The sequence below is a fragment of the Girardinichthys multiradiatus genome, chromosome 3 (assembly GCF_021462225.1).
Source record: "Girardinichthys multiradiatus isolate DD_20200921_A chromosome 3, DD_fGirMul_XY1, whole genome shotgun sequence".
Classification (NCBI taxonomy): domain Eukaryota; kingdom Metazoa; phylum Chordata; class Actinopteri; order Cyprinodontiformes; family Goodeidae; genus Girardinichthys; species Girardinichthys multiradiatus.
Genome location: NC_061796.1, coordinates 49,225,467 through 49,250,028, shown reverse-complemented (window position 1 = coordinate 49,250,028; position 24,562 = coordinate 49,225,467). Strand labels below are relative to the sequence as shown.

At 43.4% G+C, this 24,562-nt stretch overlaps 1 protein-coding gene across 3 annotated transcripts in view; it reads right to left on the bottom strand.

Annotated features, from left to right (window-relative positions):
- LOC124865805 (GON-4-like protein) overlaps positions 1–24,273 on the bottom strand; it is a 48,341-nt gene extending 24,068 nt beyond the window's left edge. For 2 of the 3 annotated variants that reach the window (XM_047361239.1, XM_047361240.1), the window contains exons 1-13: positions 24,154–24,273; positions 21,719–21,842; positions 21,476–21,618; positions 21,319–21,393; positions 16,195–16,245; positions 16,085–16,123; positions 15,906–16,007; positions 11,574–11,669; positions 11,370–11,501; positions 11,067–11,298; positions 5,478–5,579; positions 4,085–4,125; positions 3,841–3,923 (exon numbers count right to left, since the gene is read on the bottom strand). In XM_047361239.1, coding sequence (XP_047217195.1) covers positions 3,841–3,923; positions 4,085–4,125; positions 5,478–5,579; positions 11,067–11,298; positions 11,370–11,501; positions 11,574–11,669; positions 15,906–16,007; positions 16,085–16,123; positions 16,195–16,245; positions 21,319–21,393; positions 21,476–21,618; positions 21,719–21,842 — 1,220 coding nt within the window. In that variant the 5' untranslated portion in view covers positions 24,154–24,273. Of the gene's footprint in view, positions 1–3,840; positions 3,924–4,084; positions 4,126–5,477; positions 5,580–11,066; positions 11,299–11,369; positions 11,502–11,573; positions 11,670–15,905; positions 16,008–16,084; positions 16,124–16,194; positions 16,246–21,318; positions 21,394–21,475; positions 21,619–21,718; positions 21,843–24,153 lie in introns of those variants that run through there. The other variant, XM_047361241.1, reaches the window with a different exon arrangement.
- Positions 24,274–24,562: the final 289 nt, after the last annotated feature.

Here is a 24,562-nt window from a genome sequence, read left to right as displayed (position 1 = left end):
TCTGAGTGCCTGAATCGGATCAACCGTGAGCTAGATGACGCTAACTCCGCGGAGATTGAACATCCAACTTCAAACTAACTTCACCGCGGTCTACCGACGCTGTATCCCCGCTGCTGAACGCCTGTCCAAATGTCTTCAGTGAGTAAATAAATCTCAGCTCAGTAAAAAAAAACAGCCGATTTTTAATGTCCACATCTTATAAATATAAGATATTCGTGCCTAAACATAACCAGGTCCTTTCTGTACTTAACGGTACAGTAAAAGTAATTAGTTGAGTCATACGACTTTGGCTTGCTACACACCGCCACTATGATCTGGTCCTCCATCTTCACTGACAACTGCTTCTTCTCCGCTTTGGTCCTTCACCCTACGTCACAGCCACATCCAGTCCCTGATTGGTTGACGCAATGCGACGCGAATTTAGGAAAATTTTCAGATTTTTCAACTCGTCCATCGCTCTTGCTCCCGCTTCGCTTGGCGCGCCGCGCCCTCCGTGTCCTTTGCACGCGCCGCTCCTGAACACGCCTCTACATAGGGATAACATGTAAATTGGCCGCTCCTTTCCCAGAAACTGCGTTCGGTGTGAACGCGCCATAATTCCTAATTACGTTGACAAAGTTGTTATTCCCCACCTTCTGATGAGGATAGCATTGAAACCACAGCCCTGCACTTTGTCCACATGTGCCAGTTTGGGCAGACACTCGCTACAGCCACTAGACCAAAAGCAGCTGTCCTATCTCTGTTGATTGGACCTGCTGAACTCAACATGCTCTCCTGTTCATCAGAACGAGCCACAGTAAGAGGCTGTGTTTGGGCAGAGAAAATCGGCTTAGGATATGACAATTTAGATATTGTTTTTTTCACCATGTTTCGTTCTGTTTATGGTGGTTAATTGTGTAACCAGTATCTGAGCTGCTAATGTTATGCTAAGACGGTAGCCACCATTAGTTCTACTTCCCTCTGGCAGAGCTGGCATTATTGGACCTCAGCGCAGCATTGAACATTGTTGATCATGGTATATAACTGGAGTGACTGGAAAACTGGGTCAGTCTTTCTGGTACAGAACTTGACTGTTTTAATTCTTATTTGAAGGACAGGGACTTGTTTATATCTATAGGTAACTTTACATCATGTGGGGTTCCCCACGGTTCCATCCTGGGACCCCTACCATTCAATATCGACATGCTCCCCCCCCCAGCTCAGATCATAACCACAAGATAAGTCACCAAAACTATGCAGATGACACACAGCTCTACATTACAACGTCACCAGGTGGGTAGTAAGCTATTCAAGTGTTGGGTCGATGCAGAGGACAAATCAATGCGTGGATGAATTATAATTTTCTTCTGTTGGAAAAAAAAGCAAATCTGAAGTCATTATTTTTAGACCAAAGGAGGAGAGATCAAGAGTCAGCACACAGCTTCAGTTTCTACAGCTAGAAACCACTGATCAGGCCTGAAATCTGGGTGTAGTGATGGACCTGAACCTCCAGAACCACATAAAGACAATAACTAAGTCAGCCTTCTATCACCTGAAGAACATCTCCAGGATTAAAAGGACCAATGTCTGGCAGAACCCTGGAGAAACTCATTCATGTGTTTATCTGAACTGATCGCTGCAGGTTCTTCACAACCTAAAAGGTTCACCAGCAGCAGTCGATCCAGAACGCTGCTGCCTGGTCCTCACTTGAACCTAGAAGGTAGAGAACATCAGCCCAGTTCTAAAGTCCTTCCACTGGTTCCCTGGACCTCAGAGAAGAGACTTTAAAATCCTTCTGTTAGTTTCTAAGTCACTGAATGGATTAGCACCAAAATACAGTAAAGATCTACTGCTGTTGAATCAACCTTCTAAACCACTCAGGTCTTCTGGTTCCAGTCTACTCTGGATCTCCAGAACCAGAACCAAACATGGAGAAGCAGCATTCAGTTCTTCTGCTCCACTAATCTGGAACAAACCTCCAGAAACCTGCAGAGATGCTGAATCCCTGAGTTCCTTTAGATCCAAGTTAAACCTATTGGTTCTATTAAAACATATTGCTAAAGGTTTCTACTGGGGTTAAAGGTCAATTAGGATTTTCCCCTTTGGAACAGAAAGGACCTCGCAGAAAGGACCTCGCTATCTCCACAATGAGAAACAATTCACCATTAAAGACCCCTGGATGAGATGGGTCCTCCTAGAAGAAATTAGGAGGAAGATACAGAGCTCCAGGAAGTCTCTGACTCTTGGTCCAGACGTGGAAACGTTTTAAAGGAATATTGCCCCTTTATGGAGATGCATAATGGGTCAGAACGGTTCCAAGGAGTTGCCACCTCCTCAAGGAAAAATATGGACCGGGTGCATCAATGAATGGGTTAAAGATTAAAATTTTCCTGCAGGGGGTTCATTTAATCTTGTGATTTTACCAACAAGTTGAACTCATGAATTTCCATCTGTAGTCCAACTTTTCTTTCCTGTCCTTTATCATGACGCTGCTGTTTTAAAATGCTTTTCATTCTGAGATCAGAGCACCACACCTCACCAGACAGGTCTTCATACAACCATAACTGACAGAGACTGAGAACTGATTGGCTATTAATACCTTATAATCAACTGGTGACCCGACTTGGTCATTTTGATTAAAATCCCTAACTTTGCTAATAATTGCTGTTGACACTTAATAATAGTTATAGCCAAACCAACCTGTTGCGGTATGACAAAGTCTGATGTCAGCTCAGTTTTTACAGCTAGTAGACTTTCTATTCATAAGTAAGATTGTTTTCCTGTGGGCAGGTTTGTTTATGTTGCTGGTGATTTTATTGAGCATTAAAATAAACTGAGCCAGCCCCAAGTTGGGATATCTTCCCACAGCCGTGTTGCAGACAAACGCCATCAGCCTCTCACCTCCCTTGCAGTGGCTCCCCTGAACACTGATGGCTGACATTAAGACAGCAGGGTCATGCAGGAAGCTTAAAACTCCTGTAACTATGACACTCCATATATTATATGTAAAATTCCACAATTTATGCTGGATTTTCCGCTCATTGGCCCGGGTCCTGCTTGACATACCGGAGTCCAGACATTTAGAACGGCTGATCTAAACACAAAGACACCGCAGTAATTTAGTTTCTCTGCTAAAAAACTGCAAGACACTAATTTCACTACACACAAAAACCAGAATTACACAGCATACCCATTTGAGTCACCTAGAAGGCAGGCTGCTCTAGTCAGCTGCTGATTCAGCTCAATCTTCCCAGAGGTGTTGCTCATACATGACAACAGCATCAACATCCTCTTCATGGCTCACTGCTGCCTTTTTAGCAGAAAGCCACTATACAACAATGCATATAGATGATCTGTCTTCCTCCCACTACATTCCCCCCCTTCTAGAAAGTGCTCTCCGATCTTTAGCTAGATAAGTTTACATGTCTTTTTTTATCTAATTGGCTGAGGACTTGGCTATTGCTTACAGATTTGGCTTCAGGAAAATCTTCAGGAAAAGAATTTTATACATGTGTTTTTCCTGCAGTATTGAAAACTAACTAGTGTTGAATATTTTTCTTGGTATTGAGTTTGAAATTTTAGTATCATGCCAATCCCATCAGATGCATTAAACTAAAGCTTCTATAAGTTTGATCCTACTTCTTCCTAGGACTTCCTGGGAAAACAGATTCCTACTGAGAGTAGTTGAGTGCTACCTTTGATGTTCAGGGATTTAGGACTGAGGTGATGTATTTTTAGATGATAGCCTCGTCCCCGTTTGCCATATGGTGACTGCAGATGTTTCAGCACAGATGAGCTGAATGCTTCTGAAAATAAACAAATTCAGTTCATTTTCACCATTAATTATTTAAGCTGAGTTACCGTAAGGCTTGCGGGATATTAAATTTAGGAGCAGTCACTAATGGGGCCTCCTGCTCCTCAGCTGGAACCTCTTCCTCCTGGAGCTACAGAGGACACAAGTAAAAAACACAAAACAAAAACACTGAACAATCCAAATCACTCATAATAACTGGATCACCACAGCAATGTCTGATTTAAATGAAGCAAGAAGTAAAACATTCCCCAGAAAAAGCCTCAGGATTAGAAATCAGTGAAACAAACTCACAGTTTCAAAGAGTTCCTCCAGCAGCTCGTTCACTTCCTTCTCTGAAAAAAACAAATTGGAGAAGCTCGGTTTACATCTCAGCAGCCGTCATGAATATAATGAGTCTGATCTAATGGTATTCAGAGCTTTGGCTTGGCAGTGGTGTACCAGACAACTTTATTAGATTAGATGGCTTATCCCATATGTGCATGGAGAGGGACTCAAACTCTGGAAATAGACTATATATTTTTATATTAAGGACAATTGGTACTAAAACAGCGGCAAGAGACATAATTTGCAACTAGCATTGTTGTGTATTACATCAAGGCCATACTACTTATCAAGGGAACATATCTGTGTGCGCTGTTTTAATTCCACCAAACTGGAAACCCAGCAGGGCAACTCATCAAATCACCGACTGAGTCCACCGTCACTTGCAGAGTAAACCTGATGCTCCAATGTTAATACTTGGAGACTTTAAGCACTGTAGCCTGGATAAGAGCCTGTTTGGCTTCAATCAATGTGTGAAATGTAACATCTTGGAGAAGTCCTACGGTAATTTCAAGGAGGTTATACCACCAGAGCAAAACTTCCCCTCAGCAATTCAGACCACAATGAGATCGAGTCCAGAAAAGAGCCAGACACATTGCTACAGACCACACCCACCTGGGCAACGCACTGTTGTGCGTTGCCCAGGTGGAAAGACTACTATTGTACCCCCAATGTGGTACTAAAAGATTTTATATAGATGTGCTCATACGTTGATTTCATACTTAAGAGTTGACAGTAAAAAGGGTTACATAAATATTCATTCATATTAATAAGCATAAGCCTAAACAACAATGTAAATACAGTAAAACAAAGTGTTAAAAAGTGAGGTTTCATGTTGAATTAATGTAATTTCTTCAAGGGAATGGCGATGTGTGCATCAGGAATCAGCTAGTAAGCCTTTTCTGGGATCGATTGGTAGTGGCTCCATTCTCCACTATGGGGCTCTCTCCTCCATTGCATTAAACTACTGCAAGAGAGAAGCAACAAGTAATCACTCGCGTGATTCTTTCTCCCCTATGTTCAGTACCACTGTGTAAATATAACAGGTACAAACAGTAATTTGTTTCTCTATCTCTTAAAGCTGTCAATAAACAAATCAATTCATAATATTCAGGAAATTATGTTTGGTTAATTCTACAGCCATTTTTAAAGTTAGCATATTTGCACATTGATGGTTTGTTATTTACTAATGTTTTTATTGTACTGGAGTCATTTCCTTGTGGTTTTGAATGTTTTTTATTGTTGAGCAACAGTGCCCTTTTATACCAAGGTAAATTTCTCCCATGGGAGACAAATAAAGAACTTTGAACTTGAGACCACCAGTAGCTACTCCAAACCAACACTACCACCCAGTAACACCTACTGGTGATCTGGACGGCTCGGTCCGTCCTGTAGTCCTCAAGGTCCGGTTCATCGAGGTCATCCAGGATATTGTACTCTGGGTCATCATCATCATCAGCTTCATCTGAAAAAGAACATGTTACAGTCAGAAAACAACAGCAGAAGCTGTCACACAATCGCTCTAAAGATTTCCTTGGTGGAAAACAAGGAAATGTGCTTGTTCTGCTTCTGTTCAAAGCTGTCATTGACACATTTATGCAAAAGCCATCTTTAGGGAGAAGGAATTAAACTTTTTCAGAACTGTGTGTGAAGGTCAAATATTTGCAGTTGACAGAGCTACAGTACAGACCAAAAGTTTGGACACACCTTCTCATTCAAAGAGTTTTCTTTATTTTCATGACTATGAATATTGTAGCATCACACTGAAGGCATCAAAACTATGAATTAACACATGTGGAATTATATACTGAACAAAAAAGTGTGAAACAACTGAAAATATGTCTTATATTCTAGGTCACCTGAAGTCACCTGAAATGGTTTTCACTTCACAGGTGTATCCTGTCAGGTTTAATAAGTGGGATTTCAAGACTTATAAATGGGGTTGGGACCATCAATTGTGTTGTGCAGAAGGTGGATACAGTACACAGCTGATAGTCCTACTGAATAGACTGTTAGAATTTGTATTATGGGAAGAAAAAAGTAGCTAAGTAAAGAAAAACGAGTGGCCATCATTACTTTAAGAAATGAAGGTCAGTCAGTCCAAACAATTGGGAAAACTTTGAAAGTGTCACCAAGGGCCGTCGCAAAAACCATCAAGCGCTACAAAGAAACTGGCTCACATGAGGACCGCCCCAGGAAAGGAAGACCAAGAGTCACCTCTGCTGCAGACGATAAGTTCATCCGAGTCACCAGCCTCAGAAATCGCAGGTTAACAGCAGCTCAGATTAGAGAACAGGTCAATGCCACACAGAGTTCTAGCTGCAGACACATCTCTAGAACAACTGTTAAGAGGAGACTGTGTGAATCAGGCCTTCATGGTAAAATAGCTGCTAGGAAACCACTGCTGAGGACAGGCAACAAGCAGAAGAGACTTGTTTGGGCTAAAGAACACAAGGAATGGACATTAGACCAGTGGAAATCTGTGCTTTGGTCTGATGAGTCCAAGTTTGAGATCTTTGGTTCCAACCACCGTGTCTTTGTGCGGCGCAGAAGAGGTGAACGGATGGACTCTACATGCCTGGTTCCCACCGTGAAGCATGGAGGAGGAGGTGTGATGGTGTGGGGGTGCTTTGCTGGTGACACTGTTGGGGATTTATTCAAAATTGAAGGCATACTGAACCAGCATGGCTACCACAGCATCTTGCAGCAGCATGCTATTCCATCCGGTTTGCGTTTAGTTGGACCATCATTTATTTTTCAACAGGACAATGACCCCAAACACACCTCCAGGCTGTATAAGGACTATTTGACCAAGAAGGAGAGTGATGGGGTGCTGCGCCAGATGACCTGGCCTCCACAGTCACCGGACCTGAACCCAATCAAGATGGTTTGAGGTGAGCTGGACCGCAGAGTGAAGGCAAAAGGGCCAACAAGTGCTAAGCATCTCTGGGAACTCCTTCAAGACTGTTGGAAAACCATTTCAGGTGACTACCTCTTGAAGCTCATCAACAGAATACCAAGAGTGTGAGGAGCAGTAATCAAAGCAAAAGGTGACTACTTTGAAGAACCTAGAATATAAGACATATTTTCAGTTGTTTCACACTTTTTTGTTCAGTATATAATTCCACATGTGTTAATTCATAGTTTTGATGCCTTCAGTGTGAAGCTACAATATTCATAGTCATGAAAATAAAGACAACTCTTTGAATGAGAAGGTGTGTCCAAACTTTTGGTCTGTACTGTATTTCTGCACACGATGATGCCGAGGCTACATATAATACTATTGTTGCCACATCCAGTGTTTAGACCTTAGATCAGTGCCAACACAGGTCCCCACGGTGGATGGTCGTTTTCCATCTCTGGCACATTTAGACGGAACAGGTGGGAATAAAAACATCTATCACTGGTGACAGAGAACAAATCCTGTGTTAATTTGGGTCTGCCGCTTCATTGTCCATGTTCCTCTGATGGTTTGTTTGGGAGAAGATGCACCACTTCCACACACGGATATTACCAATACTTTCCTACAGGTCCAAGCTAGCTAGGGACCAAACCAGAAGAACATAGTGAAAGCAGACACTTCCTGTAAGTCAGCATGACGTGATTTTCACCATCGGCTGAACAATTTAATCTGAACCTGATCTGATGGCTCTGATTGAGACCCGATAACCCTTTAGCTGTTGAAGCTGCAGAGACTAGAACAGGTGACGTACACCTGTCTCAGTGTGACTGACTGCAGGATAGGTAAATAACCTTGTCACAAAAGGTGACATATCATGCCTCTGATCCACATGCGTCACTGAGCTGTAAAGATGAGATGGGATTCACAGAACAAGTCTGACAATACAAAGCAAAGACAGTGGCACTTCAGTCTAACACACTAACACCTTTCACCCCCTATCAGCAAATCCTGATCCAGATAACATGTAGATCTGCACAACCAGATGCAGATACTAACGCAGTGAGGCTGAAGCATATTTTCTTAAGGGTTACAGTGAGGGTCAAGCTGGGCCAAGCCGGAACGTGAGAAGTGAGGCCATACCCAGTGGGCCCACCACCTGCAGGGGGAACCATTAAGAACTGCAGTAAAGAGGACTGGGCAGCAAACTAAAGTGGAGACCTCAACAACCAGATCTCCAGATGCTTAACCTGGCTCTAGGGACATGAAATGTCACCTTGCTGAGCTTAAGCGGGAGGTCGAGAGATACCAGGTTGTAAGAGTCAGACTCACCTCGACGCACAGTGTGGGCTCTGGACCCCAGCTACTGGAGAGAGATTAGATTCTCTTCTACTTTGGAGTGGCCCGCGGGGAGAGGCGGCAGGCTGGTGTGGCTTTGCTTATTGCCGCCAGCTCAGCCATCACGTTTTGGTGTTTACCTCAGTGGATGAGAGGGTTGCATCCCTGCACCTTCGTGTCGGGTAGAGGTGTCCGACTGTTGTTTCAGTCTACGGGCCGAGCAGTGGTGCGGAGTGCCCCGGCCTTTTTAACGTCTCTGTCAAGGGCGATAGTTAACCTTTCGGGGACTCCGTCATTCTGCTGGGGGACTTCAACACCCACGTGGGAAACAACAGTGACAACTGGAGCGGTGAGTCTGGCTGAAATGGCCTCCCTGATCTACATCCGAGTGGTTTTTCATTATTGAACTTTGTGCCAGTCACGGATTGTCCATAATGAACACCATGTTCAAGCATAAGGGTGTTCTTCAATGCACTTGGCAGCAGAACACCCTAGGCAGGAGGTCAATGATCGACTTTGTAGTGGTGTCTTCAGACGTCTTGGACATTCGGGTGAAGAGAGGGGCTGAGCTGTCCACTGATCACCACCTGGTGATGAGTTGGATCCACTGGACGAGGAGACAGCCAGACAGACTTGGCAGGCCCAAGCGTATAGTGAGGATCTGCTGGGAACGTCTGGTGGAGCCCTCGGCCAGGGATGTATTAAACTCCCACTTCCGGGAGAGCTTCGACCAGATTCTGGGGGAGGTTGCAGAGACAGAAGCCGAGTTGACCATGTTCTCCGCGTCTATTGTCAATGCTGCTGGCCATTGCTGTGGCTGTAATGTCTGCGGTGCCTTTTGCGTCAGCAATCCTCGAACCCAGTAATGGACACCGGCAGTAAGGGATGTTGTCAAGCTGAAGGAGGAGTCCTATCGGCTGAAGTTGCCTTGTGGGACTCCTGAAGCGGCTGACGGGTAGCATGAGGCCCAGCGTGCCTCTGCCCGGGCTGTGGCAGAGACAAAAACTCTGGCCTCGGTGGAGTTCGGTGAGGCCATGGAGAAGGACTACCAGTTGGCCTCGAAGCAATTCTGGCAAACCGTCCAGCAACTCAGGAGGGGGAAGCAGTGCTTCGCCAACACTGTTTACAGTAGGGGTGGGGAGCTGCTGACCTCGACTGGGGACATTATCGAGCGGTGGAAGGAGTACTCCTAGGATCTCCTCAATCCTGCCGTCACGCATTCCCTGGTGGAAGCAGAGGTTGGGGACTCGGAGATGGACTCTTTCATCACCCAGGCTGAGGTCATCGAGGTGGTTAAAAACTCCACGGTGGCAAGGATTCGGGGGTGGATGAGATCTGCCCTGAGTACCTCAAGTCTCTAGATGTTGTGGGGCTGTCGAGCCTGATGTGGCTCTTCAACATTGCGTAGCAGTCGGGGACAGTGCCTCTGGACTGGCAGACCGGTGTGGTGGTCCCCCTTCATAAGAAGGGTGACCGGAGGATGTGTTCCAATTACAGGGTGATCACACTCCTCGGCTTCCCTGGTAATGCAGGGACGCTATGCCAGGGTATTGGAGAGAAGTCTCCTGCCAATAGTCAAACCTCAGCTTCAGGAGGAGCAGTGTGGTTTTCGTCCTGGCCGTGGAACACTGGACCAGCTTTACACACTCTGCAGGGTGCTCGAGGGTTCATGGGAGTTTGCCCAACTGGTCCACGTGCGTTTTGTGGACCTGAAGAAGGCATTCAATTGTGTCCCTCGTAGGGCCCTATGGGGGGCGTTCCAGGAGTATGGAGTTGGGGGTCCTTTATTCGGGGCCATCCGGTCTCTGTACAAGTGGAGCAGGAGTTTGGTCCGCATTGCCGGTAGTCGCACCTGTTTCCAGGGCATGCTGGACTTCGGGAGGGCTGCCATTTGTCACTGGTCCTGTTCACAGTGGATTTTGTCTTTTCTTTTTGCAAATGACATGGTCCCATAAGTCCTCGATTTACCAGTCTGTCTACCTTACTACCCTCACCTATGGGCGTGAACTTTGGGTCATGACCAAAAGAGCATGATCCCAGATACAAGAAGCTGAAATGAGCTTCCTCCGCAGGGTGGCCAGGCACTCTCTTAAAAATAGGGGAGGAACTCGGAGTACAGCTGCTGCTCCTCCACTCTGAGAGGAGCCAGTTGAGGTGGCTCGGGCATCTGTATCGGATGCCTCCTGGATGCCTCACCCAGAAGGTGTTCAATGCACATCTCACAGGAAGAATGCCCGGGGGACAGCCTAGGACACACTCGAGGGACTTTGTCTCTCGACTGGCCTGGGAACCCTTTGGTCTCCCCCGGAGGAGCTGGAGGAGGTGTCTGGGGGGAGGGAAGTGTGGGTGTCTCTACTAAGTCTGAGGCCCCCACGACCTCATCAGACAGATCCAAATGACCACTGGTCTGCACATTAGTCGGATGACTGCTGCAAGATATAGGTCACAACCCTTTGGTTGCCCAATCCCAGCTGCATATTCTGAATGCAGACACAGCCTGTGTTCTGTGATCTTTGCAGATCAACTGTGCGATTCAACAAAATGACCGTTAAAGGAAGGTTGTGATGTATTTACAGCAGAACTGAGACTTGAACTGGCCTGAGAGAGCAGGGATGGCTACAAACCATCAGTCAAACAAGAAACCAGAGCACACTCGGTCTGCCACTAGGTGCTATGTCACTGAGTTACTCCCCAAGAATAAACAAGACCTTTGACCTTCAGGACCAGGTGCCATGAGACCCTGCAGCCACTTCGTCCAGTGACGGTCTTCCTCCAGCTGGGCAGGGCTCTGATCATACATGTCAGCTGTGATGTCAGGGGCCAGAAGCTCCGCCTCCAGCTGATCCAAAGGAACATTGACCAGAGGAAGTTTGGAGCGTGTTCGGAACGCCAAACATCCCTTATCACCGTCGTTACCATCATCAGCTGCTGGCTTCCTGTCCAGGGCCTAAGAGAGAGATAGACGGGTTAGAGACAGACCGGCAGTTACCTCAGAGAGAGAAACAGATTAAATGTTACCTGGTCATAGGTGTAGGTGGAGCTGCAGATTAGCTCCTCCTCCACAGCATTTAGTCTCTCAAGGAAGGAGCTCTCAGATGAACAAACGCAGGAGGAGCTCCTCATCTGATCTATCACTTGACCTGCAGCAGTCTGAACAACAGGTGAGGGGTCAGAGATCAGGTGACCTACCTACACTGAACAACAAGTTAAACTTCAGAGTACCTGCAGAGTTCCTAGAGTCTGGTCTGAATGTTCAGGTGGAGCGCACAGGTGGATTCTGGGAGGCGAGGCAAGGCTGTCAGCATCACTGAGAAGCATCTGCACACAGAACATCAGTCAGTTTAATCCATCTTTATGGAAACAGTCGGATCAGTAGTCATGTACACTGTGTTGGTAAGTAGTCCTCATGGGACCACAACTAAGTCCTCATGGAAACACTGCCACTAACTACTCTGAGTTTTAGCGCCAGTTCACAACACGCTGTCTTAAGGTAATTTACAAAGTCAATTGAATCGAATCATACAGTAATGAGTAATGAGAGGGAGACTAATTTCTAGAACTGCTTATCTTAAAAAAATAAAAAGGTTAAAATACGATGAATTGGAGAGAACATTGAGGAAATTAGAATTAAAACAGCAAATGACCAACAATGGAGAATTTTCAGAACAAATAACGACAACTAAAAACAATATAAATGATATGATACTTGAAGAACTTGAGGAAAAATTACGATTCTCCAAATAAACATTTTATGAATCAGGCCCAAAAGCTACACGAATCTTAGCTAAGCAACTTTGTAAACACCATTTGAAGCATTCGATTACCAAAATTAGAGAATCCTCAACTGGTAACTTAACCTATGACATGGATAAAATACATAAGACCTTTGAAAATTACTTTAAAACACTATACTCTGCCCTAGGACCAGTTAACATAACTGCTATTGACAATTATTTGGCAGCTTTGGACCTACCTTCACTTGGACTAATCCAAAACAAAGCTTTATCTGCTCCCATTACCCAGAAAGAATGAGATACAGTTATTGGACATTTGAAAAGTAATAAGTGCCCAGGTGGTGATGGGTTTCCAAATGAATGGTACAAGATGTTCAGGAAGGAGCTTTCTCCTGTCCTGCTTGATTCTTTAAACTGGACATTGAGCAGAGCTGAGATCCCACCATCTTGGAAAGAAGCTGTAATATCTGTCCTCCCTAAAGAAGGGAAAAATGTTGAATACTGCGAATCATATCGCCCAATCTCAATTCTGAATGTCGATTATACATTTTTTACATCAATAATTTCTTGGAGAATGGGGTGTTACCTGTCAGATCTAATACACGAAGACCAGACGGGATTCATCAGGGGCCGACAAACTCATGACAGCATAAGACGAACATTACATATACTAGACCAAGCCAAAAGGCAGGGCCTCAGTGCCGCATTAGTTAGTCTAGACGCAGAAAAGCCCTTTGATCGGGTCAACTGGACTTTTCTATATAAGGTACTAGAGGATCTGGGCTTTAATAACCAGTTTATTAGTTGTTTGCAGTCACTTTATGATGAACCACGGGCCAGGGTAAAAATCAATGGGCACCTAACAAGTGGCTTCCAACTACACAGAGGAACCCGCCAGGGATGTTGTCTGAGCCCATCGCTTTTTGCAATATTCATTGAACCCTTGGCACAGGCCATTAGAGAAGATGATGGGATAAAGGGTGTTAGTTTTGCAAATATAGAACACAAAATTGGCCTTTTCGCAGATGATGTAATCACATATCTCCAAAGTCCAAATATAACGCTCCCCAGAGTTATGTCGGCTGTAACTGAGTTTGGTCAACTGTCGGGCTACAGTCTAAACATCGCAAAAACACAGGTTCTGACGATTAACTACTCCCCTAGTAAATTTATAAGAAAGACCTATGGACTTAGGTGGAATGCCAATAAGCTAAAATACCTAGGAGTATTTATTTCCTGAGATTTGGATGAGTTATTTAGTTTGAACTTTGGTAATCTTACTAAAAACATACAAAAAGACTTGACAGCCTGGGCAAAGTTACTGTTGGATTTCACAGCTAGAATGGAAATAGTGAGGATGAATCTGCTTCCTCGATTTTTATATCTTTTCATGTCATTGCCTATTAGAAAATCTAGAGCAGTTTCCTGCCTGGGACAGGTTGATCTCCACATTTATTTGGTCTGGGACCAGACCAAGGATAAAATTTAAAACACTCCAAATTAATAGGGACCAGGGGAGTCTGGCCCTTCCAAATCTGAGGGAGTACTATTACGCATCTCAGATGAGACTCATGGTCTGCTGGTGCTCCTCGGAAATAGAGGCTGGATGGAAACAGATTAAACTTATGCAGGGTGGGGTCCAACACCAAACACGACTGGGAGGTGTGGAGATATATTATGTGTGTGCATCATTATTATTATGTTCATAACCAGTGTGGGAAATAAAATGTGTAACATGTGTTAGTATAAAGACATTGTGTATTGTGTGGTCTACAGAAGTATTTCTCACGGAAGAGGTGAAGTGGAAAATTACTGAAAACTGCAGAAGTGTGTGAAAATTGGTGATAAGTGTTACTCCCTTCTCATATCAGTAGAAAACATAGTGCAGGTGCTGGACAATGACTGTCTAAATATGGTAAGCCGGAAAAAGTGTGTACGTGACTACATGTGAGAAAAAAAACTGTAAACAGGGCGCTGCCCATTTTCATGTGTTTTAATAAAAACAATGTGCCCAGTGAGAAGCTCTGAAGTTGTCTCGAGGTGTGGCCTGATCACATGAGAGCTTCTCCTGGTCCAGGTATTTTAATTACATACAGCTATCTCCGTGTGATTTATTCTAATGTGTTGTGAATTCCTCCAGGTTATGGTGAATAAACGAACGCGCAGAAGGCCTCTTTAAAGAGGTACTTCAACAGAAGTAAAATAGTAACAGACAAAAATGGGAATGGTATAGTTGAAAACACGTTGTTAATCTGGAAAGAAGTGGTCGATAGGTACAGATTGGTGGATGTCACTGGACTTCTGATGTGGCCCTCCTGTAACTCAAACTTTCAGGCAGGAGAATTAGATTCCTCTTTTATGGGCTGGAGAGATAGAGGACTTGTGGCTTTGTGCCCGTTTGTAGAAGGTAACACCTTTAAAACATTTGAACAACTGAAAAGGGATTATAATCTCGAGAACAGAGATTTATTTAAATATTTTCAGGTAAGACATTTTTACAATACCAAAATAAAAAAAGGTGTTCCTCCAGAAGATAATACTATTGTGAACATTTTTACAAATGCTTATACTCACCTCCTGTGTAAAACTGTTTCGAAACTATATAAAGGGTTGCAGAAACATAATGGAAATAACACCTTGAATATTAAGTCTAAATGGGAAAGGGAATTGGGTGTAGAAATTACAGAGGGTGATTGGCTTTCAATGTGTGTGACACAACAGACATCTACCAGCTCTAAAAGATGGAGGGAATTTGGATAGAAGTGCTTAATTAGATATTTTATTACACCTCAAATTACTAGTAGACATAAAGGAGAAGAACAGCAATGTTGGAGACAATGTGGCCATCAGAATGTAAATCACTCTCATGTATTTTGGTCCTGCCCAATGTTGGCAACTTACTGGGATGGAATCTGTCAGACTACTGGGATAATTTTGGGGTATATCATCCCCAGGGATCCCAGAGTTTTTCTGCTGGGGCTGATATCTGGAGAAGTGTTTCAAAAAGAAGATGAGTATCTTTTTAAAGTTCTATCAATTGCAAGCAAAAAGGCAATTACACGGTCTTGGCTAAAGAAGCTCTCTCCCCAGCTGGACCATTGGCGGGAGGTTGTGGAGATTCACTCTATGGAAAAAGTGACATATCTTTTACATATAAAAGGACATTTTTATAACAAACGCTGGTCTAAATAGCTGACATACAAGAGCAAGGAAGCATAACTAGGTGTAACACTTGTAATGTTTTTTTTTTCTCTCTTCCTACTTAACTAAGAATCAGTGCCCCAAGTTCTGTGTGTGTTGTATGTCTCATTGTCATGACAAATGTTAAATAAAGAGTATAAAAAAAAAAAAAGAAACTGCTTAGTCAATCACTTAACCTGGATGGCATTAAATTGACCTCTGGTAATAAAGTAAAAAACCTTGGTGTTAACTTTGACTAGGACATGTCATTTAAATCCTATATTAAACAGGTTTCTAGGATTTCCTTCTTTCATCTCCAGAACATTGTCAAAATTAGAAATATCCTGTCCAGGAGTGACGCTGAAAAACTAGTCCATGCATTTGTTACTTCAAGGCTGGACTATTGTAATTCTTTACCATCAGGAAGACAGAGAAGGTCGAGAATAAAATTGTCTGTTCCTCATTTATTAACGATCCTTAATATTTTTCCTTTCATGTTGTTGTTTGGTTAGACTGTAAAATATTTTAATGAACTTGTTTTTAAGTGTGAAATATTAATAAATGTTCCAAAGACAGAGCGATGATTAGTTTAGGTGCTGGTGAGTCAGACAGATTATTCAGTCCATCATTCCTGCCTCACCTCCTCAGCTGTGTCCTCCTCCTCCTCCTCTTCATCAGGACAATACTCTTCATCAGAGGAGTCCTCACCATCCTCAAGATCGATGTCGACAAACTGAGGAGGCTGGAGAAGAGAAAAACTGTTAGAAAGCAAACAAACAGATAGTTTCAGAGACAGAGAGGCAGGTAGACAAAGTTTACCTTAACTGTGCTCAGAGCTGATAGGCCCCAGTTCAGATGCTGTAAATAGACAAAATTAACATGCTGGTTCTGATCAACAGGGTTAATGTGAGAGTGGAGGTTCTGTTCACCTGTCCCTGCTGTACAGCCTGTTTCAGCCTGGACCGGGTCATCTTGGGCTCCTGAAGGAAAACAGAACCTTCAGGCAACAATCGGAACCCAGAAAAAGGTGAATTCTGCACACTGATCGTGGATCTCAGTCAATCAACATTTATTCAGGTTCATACACTTTTCCCACAGTAAAATTCAAGCACTTTTCAAGCATTTTCAATGTAAATTTTCAAACTTTTCCAGCATTAAACTGCAGAGCAGTCTGTATCTCTGTATCTTCTACAAGTTATGGTATTTATAAAATGGACATGTCAGCATAAGAGTCCAAACACGCATGACTGAGCACTGCCAAGGCACAGCTGCTCTTTGCTTAAACGTGACCTATCATACTTCCTTTTAAACATTTGGGATAGATCTAGGGCTTTACAAAACATGTTAATTACATTTTTTGCACAAAATCATTTTCATATAATAGGATTTCACCTCCTCAGTTCCCCCTTTTATGGGCTCCTTTCAGAATGAACTGTTTTAGGGCTCTGTCACTTTAATGCAAATTAGTTTAATCTGGCCACGCCCCCAACCAGCACCTCTTTTCTTTTTGTTTTTCCAAAGCTACGCGGCAAATTAGTTCTGCATTTGTCCGATGACGCCATGGCAGAAAGTCTGGGAATTGTAGGAATCTGTCACCAGAAATATAGAAATCGGTACGCTCGACTATGAAGCCCCGGACACTGTGCGCAGTCCACCCGACTGTGTTCTGCCCTTAAGACACAACAATAAGCACTTACATTTCTGTCACCTGCAGATTTGCAATGAACAGTAGGGCCTGAATTTCTCTTCAGTCTAAGTGTTCCTGCAAATCCTGACGTGTGCTGATGTAAGTTCTCAAAGCAGTCCGTAGTGAAGTGATTTGTGCAAACTAGTACCATCTTCTTTTTGCGTTTGAACTGTTTGTAGAAGCATTAGAGACCAAAATGGAAGTATAAAAATGATCACAAAGTGAATTTTACATAACATGTGCCCTTTAATTAAACCATTAGCTAACCACCTTTACTAACCTTTTCAATAAAATGTTTTGTTGCTGCACATTGTAAAGTACAGTAGATGACATAAAACCCTAGCCTGATCCATCCTTCAAACAATCAATTTGCAATTTACCTGCAAAGTTGTAAGCGAGCTTAAATTTAGGAATACGTCCCACTACTATGGCCTACCGCTGGAGGGCGCCGACTCTCCCACCGTGAAAAGCTGCAGGTCCGTCTTGTTTCAGGAAGCTGTTTGAGGATTATGTCCTCGTTTCAACCATGTTCAGCCATGCTGTTTTCTCCTGCTCACCGGAGACGTGTTCGACTAGCGAGACACAGTTACGTTCTCAATGTAGGTCTGGTTCATTGCTATGCCAGAGGACGTTCATCAGGTGCTGCCTGCTGCTCTCACGGCGGTATTAGAAAAAGCAGCGAGGCTTAAGACTTCACTAGAGCCAAAATGATCAATCTTGAAAACACCTTGTTAAAATTCAAGCATTTTCAAGGATTTCAAGCACCCGTACGAACACTGCCAAAAAACCTGCGAAACTATAAAAGCTGTCAGTCAGGCTCACTCAAAAGTGAGCTACAAAATGTATTGTTAGAGCCATGTTTGGGTTTATGTATTTGTTTTGTTTGGTGTAATACCTGAAGACCACAGTAGGTGGCACCCTGTGCCAATAAATAGAGTGAAAAGTAATCACTTGGAAGGTGTGCTGATTGATGGGAGAAACACACAGTTTTTGACCATTGTCATTATTGTTGTAGCAATGGGTTTGCATTGTGGCAATTATGTGAGCTACATCTTGTCTGTATTACAAGTTACACGCATGTAATTGTTTTCACAGTTAAGATCGCATTCTTATGAAGAGCGCACAAGCAATAAACGGCCATATCAAATACTGGACAAGTGGTTCAGTTTAGGAGGGAAACACTATGGATAGACTCCGACCAGAGAATCCTTTTATCAGCTTTATTTCCACACAGCAGGTCATCAAATCCAGGAAATGTACAGCTATTGTATATGTGTGGTCTAAACAGAAATATAAAGAGAAACGATGCCATAAGGATAATGGTAAATAAAGTAATAAACTTAAACTACCATGCTCCTTGTCATTATTTACAACAACACAGTACAACAACCGGACATATAGCATTGCTATACAACACACTAAATGACCTCTCAATAGGTACCCTTTAATGTCTGCTGTAAATATGTCTCAGACACTGGCACTGTTATAACAATCCGAGCGGTTAGCAACATAATAAACATAGCAAAAGAACTGCATAGGTGTATCCGCACTTGTAAACAGAAATAGGTTCTAACTCAACATTTGGTGGGTTTATTAATGCACACGGAGTACGAATAACATTACTGCATCTACAGCATTGAAAATCAACATTACTAAGCTAGCTCAAATTAGCACGTTTAAACAGATTAATTTGTGTGAAAGTACTACGGCAGCATCAAACCTACTTGGTATTCACAAAACACACATGAAACTGGGAACAAGCGTTCTCCATGTCTGCTTAGTCATCTCCATGAGGCGACAACTGTGCAGCAGCCTGCAAAACTCGGTTCAGACGCAGCTCATGTGATGAGGCGTTCAACCGCACCTTGGTAATCCAAGCCCTGAACTAATAGGTTTTCAGACAGGACGTGATCGTATAAGACACTCATGTGTTTGTTTACTCATTGGAGCCAGAAGACGACGCGTCAATTAAGTAAGTCCAGTCAGCAGCGCCTCAGTGGCTTAGGTCCGTTTTGTTGTTTTTGTTACAGTCATCTTCTATATTCTGAACAACAAGGTAAAAAGTTCATCTGTAACTTCATACTTTAGAATCTATTAAACATTATGAGCTGCTTGGAACTAGCACCAGTGTCGCCTAAGAAAAATAACTGTCCTGACAATGAGGCAGCTCAGCTGTACTGAAGATGTTATTCTAGGCTCTTCTGAAACGTGGAGGTGGTCATAAAAAAGAAACTACATGTAGGAAACACCAGCACAAAACATAGTTTAGTAGGAAACCCATCCAAATCTTTGTGCCCTAAGGTTGTGGGGAAATCTTTACAGAATTGTTTTCTCAACAGCAGCTCCAAGGGTACCCCATAACTGGCCTAGAAATGCCACACGAGGCCCTTAGAGAAAAACAGCTGCCTGATTTTATATTCAGCAGGTTGGATCGTTGCAAAGCTTTCTCTGATAAAAACTAAATGAGAAAGCTTCCAACTGCTGCTGCCATACTCCTGGCCAACAACAGGAACATGAGTTATATTCTAGCAGCGCTTAAATCACTGCACTGGCTCCAGGTTTAGGTTCGGTATTAACTTCTTCCTCCAAGTCTAGGAGCTGAATGGTCTCACAGCTATCAACGATGTAGAGCCCTCAGTTCCTCAGAGACCCGTTTCCTCAGTGTTCCCAGAACCAGAACTTCTCATCTCCAGAATAAACTACCTGAAAACCTGAGGGTTGGGGTTTTCTGTTTGTAATATCTGGAACCATCTGTGTGAATGGACTGAAATTAGGGCTGAAACGATTCCCGAATAACTCAAGTAACTTGATTTATAAAATTCCTCCAGGCAAATTATCTCCCTCAAGGCTTCGTTAAATTATGTTTTACTATTCAGCGCAATGTGTTCCACCCAGATCTGTGTTAGTGTTGCACAATTCTCTCAATTCTGCCAATGAGCTGCTGACCGGAGCTGACGCAAGGACGCTAAGGGATACTAGCAGCTATAGAGGAAGAAGGCGTGGGGAAAGACGTGCCGCCAAGAAAGAAACTGAAAGCGTCTAAAGTGTGGGATCACTTTAAAACAGAAAGGAAAACACAGTGCAACGCGTGCACTGCTAAATGGATTTGGCATTTCATAACAGCGCGTCCTCGATGCTGCAACACCTCAGCAGGAAACATCTGCTGCATACATTGAGCTCACCTGTTGGGTGATGTTTATTTTCCCTTTGCAATCTGATCGATAGTGCAGCATCTGCCATGTTATAAAAGGACAAAGAAATACATTTTGGCAAACGTTATGTACTCGCTGGCAAGAAGAAAGAACACGAAGCTCTACTGCTGGCGTCCGACATGAGGAAGATACGAAGACAGCAACAGATGAACCGCTTGAGCTAAAAACCGTTTATTTGTTGATGTGCTTCAGCTTCATTGATGAGATACTTGGAGTGAATATTACTAGTTAAAAAACAGTTTTAGTCATTAGCATGGTTTTCCTTTTTTATGACTGGCACCAAACCTCTGCTTTGGAAGCCGTCATTCACCTTTATGTTCTATGAGTGTAGTATTTGTTTACAGACAGTTTGCAAACACTGGACCAACATAATAATAATACAGTCTTAATTAAAACATATTAAAACGTTAACAGTAACTCAACAAAATTCAGTTTATTGTAGCCAAATTTCTAAATTCAAACCTATTGACTCACCTAATTGATAACATTACAAAGATCACATTTACTTTTGTAATCTGTAAAAATTATATGCAAGATTTAGATTGTTTTGTATCTTTTTGCATTTTAAGCAATAAAATGTTATTTAAAAATTTATTGAATTTTTACTTCAATTTCTATTTCATATACAGGGGTTGGACAATGAAAGTGAAACACCTGGTTTTAGACCACAATAATTTATTAGTATGGTGTAGGGCCTCCTTTTGCGGCCAATACAGCATCAATTCATCTTGGGAATGACATATACAAGTCCTGCACAGATGCGCCAGCAAGACGTGCACCAACAATTTGTCCTCTTTTGAACTCTGGTATGTCACCCATAATGTTGTGTGCATTTCAATATTTTGAGCAAAACTGTGCTCTTACCCTGCTAATTGAACCTTCACACTCTGCTCTTACTGGTGCAATGTGCAATCAATGAAGACTGGCTACCAGGCTGGTCCAATTTAGCCATGAAACCTCCCACACTAAAATGACAGGTGTTTCAGTTTCATTGTCCAACCCCCGTATTTCTACTATCTTAAGTTGCTACACAAAAACAGTATTTTTATTCGACTACCCGGTTAATCGTCAGAATAATTGATAGAATACTTGATTACTAAAATAATCGTTTACAACAGCCCTAACTCAGATACTGTTAACCAATCAGAACTCACAAACATGGGCAGATCCCGAGTGTCTCTGATGGCAGCTTTCATCATGGCGATCACGTGTTCGTGTGTTATGACCTCCTGCAACACATCAACACATGTTACACTGAGCACATGCACATGACATGCTTGAAGCATGAGTGTGATGACCTGTGCTTCTCACGTGTAGGATGGCGCGCACGTTCCTGGATGTCAGATTGTGCTGTTTGGACTTCCTACTCAGATCGATGTCCAGCTGTCCCAGCTCTACGTCGCTGCACTCATTGGTTTCCATGGCAACTACGTCCCAATTTAGCCCCACCTGATCTGCACAGGACAGAAAACGGTATGAGTAACTGTCTCCGCCCAACACAATTGTGCACCTACCTGTGGCCCCGCCCCCTCCTGTGGCTGGATGAAAGCTCACCTGAGCCAGGTGCTGCCGCTTCTTCTTCCTGAACCTTTGTCTTGGTTTCCATCATATGTCTGCTCGTCCTTGATTTTCCTTCCAAAGGACAGAAAGTGTCCTCGGCTGGATGACCCTGTGCCATCTGGAACGCAGAGACCAACGATATTATTCATTATCCTGACTATGGATTAGGACGACACAGCTTAGCTGCTCACCATGACCAATAAATCTCAGTACTGGCTTTGAGGAAATGGGACCAGATATTACAATAGAAAATATCCCTATCACAAATATATGGTCATGGCAATATCAATGTGTACAATAGTCATATCACCAAGGACTGTTTGGAGAGCAATAATTGTTGGCTTATATATTCCAAATGTTATGAACCTGCATTTTTCATGCTATTGTGGTATTTAGCCAGGTCTCACGGCAGCACACGCCCCGACCGGACACTAATGACATTACCCAGAATGCCACAGAGTGATGAAGGCACAGGTGAGAACGAGAGGAGGTGGTCTTGGTTCCCTTCAAACAAACTCTGGTGCGGTTCACTACTGGTGTGCATACGAACAGGCCTTGATTCGAGCCAACTACAGAAAACATCCTTTGGACTTAATGAGCCACCGTAGCAGTGAACGTTACATTGAAATCTTACCCGTTCCTTAGCAACGCTGTTGCCTGTGTGTGCAATTCAATTCAACTAAATTCAGTTTATTTCTATAGCGCCAATTCACAACATGTCATCTCAAGGTTCTTCACAACAGTCAGGTTCATACATTCCAATTAATCGTAATCATTGAACAGTTCAGTCAGATTCAGTTTATTATTCAAATTGGATAAAAAGTTTTTCTATCTAAGGAAACCCAGCAGATTGCATCCAGTCAGTGACTTGCAGCATTCACTCCTCCTGGATGAGCATGTAGAGACAGTGGACAGTCACTGGTGTTGACTTTGCAGCAATCCCTCATACTGAGCATGCATGTAGCGACAATACTCGTACTCATCGTCTTCATCCAGGACCGGGTCGCGGGGGCAGCAGACTCAGGAGAGACGCCCAGACGTCCCTCTCTCCAGACACCTCTTCCAGCTCCTCCAGGGGGAGCCCAAGGCGTTCCCAGGCCAGCCGAGAGACATAGTCCCTCCAGCGTGTCCTGGGCCGTCCCCTGGGCCTCCTCCCAGTGGGACGTGCCTGGAACACCTCCCGAGGAAGGCGTCCAGGAGGCATCCGGTATAGATGCCCGAGCCACCTCAACTGGCTCCTCTCGATGTGGAGGAGCAGCAGCTCTACTCCGAGCTCCTCCCGGATGGCCGAGCTCCTCACCCTATCTCTAAGGGAGCGCCCGGCCACCCTACGGAGGAAGCTCATTTCAGCCGCTTGTATCCAGGATCTCGTTCTTTCAGTCATGACCCAAAGTTCATGGCCATAGGTGAGGGTAGGAACGTAGACCGACCGGTAAATTGAGAGCTTTGCTTTTCGGCTCAGCTCTCTCTTCACCACAACGGACCGGCACCTGTGAAGTGAAAACCATTTCAGGTGACTACCTCTTGAAGCTCATCAACAGAATACCAAGAGTGTGTGGAGCAGTAATCAAAGTAAAAGGTGGCTACTTTGAAGAACCTAGAATATAAGACATATTTTCAGTTGTTTCACACTTTTTTGTTCAGTATATAATTCCACATGTGTTAATTCATAGTTTTGATGCCTTCAGTGTGAAGCTACAATATTCATAGTCATGAAAATAAAGAAACTCTTTGAATGAGAAGGTGTGTCCAAACTTTTGGTCTGTACTGTGTATATATATACTAGTTAGTGTCCGTTTAACTGAAGCAGACCGGTGTTCAGGTTAGATTGGTCTTGGTATAAATAAGAGCGGATGTTTATTTTGGCGGACAGTCACATTTTACCGCGCTGTTTCCATCCGATAATAGTTTAATGATTGAACTAAAAGTTTTACAGTTAGGCCGATTATTTTCAAGCACAGTTCACATTTTTAAAAACCCATCAGACCAAATCGGTTTTTACTGGTTGGTTCGCCGCGGCCACCCAACTGAATCCCTATTGGATCTAAAACACCAAAGCTAATTGGTTTCAATTCAATTCAGTTTTATTTATAGAATATAGCGCCAATTCATAACACCTGTCGTCTCAAGGCACTTTACAAAGTCAACTCAATCCAGTCATACAGTTTCCAAGTCCGGTTCATACCTTCCAATTAATCCTAACAATCAAACAGTGAGATGCAGTTTATTTTTCAAATTGGTTAAGAAGTTTCTATCCAAGGAAACCCAGCAGACTGCATCCAGTCAGTGGCTAAGCTAACGCGCAGCGGGCTGCCCAATGCGTTGAACGTTCTCTTTTAGTTCGTTTGGCACCAGCATTACAACTAAAACGCGTGAATCGAACCACAACCATTGAGCAAGAGCTGGACCTACAGATGAGCAGAACTCACAGTGAAACGGAGCTCCTCAGTTTAGGGTTAATCCGTCATGTTAGCTTCTTCTTCTTCTTCTTTTGTAAGTGGTTAACACGCTTGGAGAGCAATACCGCCACCTGTTGGCCTGAAGCAAACATGTTCATCTTATCTTCAGTTAAGGGACAGTTAGGTTATTCACTGCCGCCTGCTGGTCAAGACGAGAATTAAACATCTCAGCAAAAATGAACTCGATGTAATAAAGACCTGCTGAATCTTTAATAAAGTGTCTGTAAACTAGATGTCGACCCTATCTACTTTATTTTTTCTGCCTCAAGGTTGTCTTTCTGAAGCAGATCTTAAAGTTTAGACTTGGACCTTCCATCCTGGAACGGACTGGAACAAGTCTAAATGTGTGCAGTTGTGCAGATAGAATAGCAGCAGAACA